The sequence below is a fragment of the Aplysia californica genome, unplaced genomic scaffold (assembly GCF_000002075.1).
Source record: "Aplysia californica isolate F4 #8 unplaced genomic scaffold, AplCal3.0 scaffold00945, whole genome shotgun sequence".
In the NCBI taxonomy this organism is placed as follows: domain Eukaryota; kingdom Metazoa; phylum Mollusca; class Gastropoda; order Aplysiida; family Aplysiidae; genus Aplysia; species Aplysia californica.
Genome location: NW_004798215.1, coordinates 204,189 through 205,415, shown reverse-complemented (window position 1 = coordinate 205,415; position 1,227 = coordinate 204,189). Strand labels below are relative to the sequence as shown.

At 42.4% G+C, this 1,227-nt stretch overlaps 1 protein-coding gene across 1 annotated transcript in view; it reads right to left on the bottom strand.

The window, feature by feature from the left end:
* Positions 1-231: 231 nt before the first annotated feature.
* LOC106013498 (canalicular multispecific organic anion transporter 2) overlaps positions 232-1,227 on the bottom strand; it is a gene marked incomplete at both ends in the record, with an annotated part of 14,934 nt that continues 13,938 nt past the window's right edge. Inside the window, 1 exon segment of the mRNA XM_013089407.1 lies at positions 232-417. Coding sequence (XP_012944861.1) covers positions 232-417 — 186 coding nt within the window.

Sequence of the window (1,227 nt, the reverse complement as noted above, 5' to 3'; positions counted from 1 at the left end):
TGTATGTGTGTGTGTGTGTGTGCATTGAAACACCAAACCAAAGTACCAGACAATAAAGATTGATCTTATCCTATGTCTTCTCATCTCATCTTATCTATCTTACCCGAATATGTTCAGACGTGCAGACAAAAAAGGCAGGGTAATTGAGATAAGACGTGGCAGAGAAAGAAACGAATCAAATTTGGAAGTTCCATTAAAGTGAAAAGGTCAGTAAGATCTACCTCACACGTTGAGTCCTGCCTGATTTCCTCCGAGATCGCCTTGAAAGGCTGAGGGCTTTTGGCCGGTTTATCTTTGAACTATCTAATTTGGCCAACATTTTGGCGGGCGGTTCCGGCTGGTCGTCTGCTGCTGTGACATCTCCATCTGACGTCAGAGACCTCAGACGGCGCAACATATCCTTCCGCATGGGCTCATCTGATGAAAAACAGAGTGCATCGTGTGGGTTGAACAACCATTTCTACACTGCATCATGTGAGGTTTATTGAGTTCTATATATTATTATTCATTTTTTAAATACTTTTGAGATACTGGGCGTCAAAGTTTGTGAATGTTAAAGCCAAAAGCAGACAGAACATTTTTCATGTGCATTTTCTAAGAACAGAATAGTCACAGCAGAAGGAGAGCATCATTTAGTGCCTTTCAGATAGAACAAGCCACAACAAACCGTAATTCTAAACATTCACACAACTTTAAATTGCATATGATGACTGTAAGATTACTTGAGAGGCAAGACCTCCGAATCTAACGTCCATCTCCGATACGACCGAGCCAAATTGGGAGGGGGGAAGGGGTCATTGAAATCCCCTCCAGAGAGCGCCTTAGTATATAACATTTGAACCTGGGCCATCTATACTATGGTCCAGTATGATACCAACTGAGGTTATTATCCCCCCCACCCCACCCCCCCTCACCACCAATCAATAACAGTGCATCTGGTTTGGTTTGACTACATAAAAGTACATCAGCTTGGCAAAGGCCACGTTGTGTGAGGAACCTGCAGGTGTAAGACAGACCGACAGAAAAAAACCAAAGGAAAGAAAAGCACGTAAGACCCACCACTGGCGTTCTACAAACTACATACCCACAAGTCCATCTGGTGTTTAGAGACCGTTGTTATGGCTTTAAAAAGACATTGATTTGACGGATGAAAAAACTCTCAGTTTGAAAATAATAATGTCAGAAAGCACGTATTAAGGGCAATGCCCGTGTGTGTGTATATATATA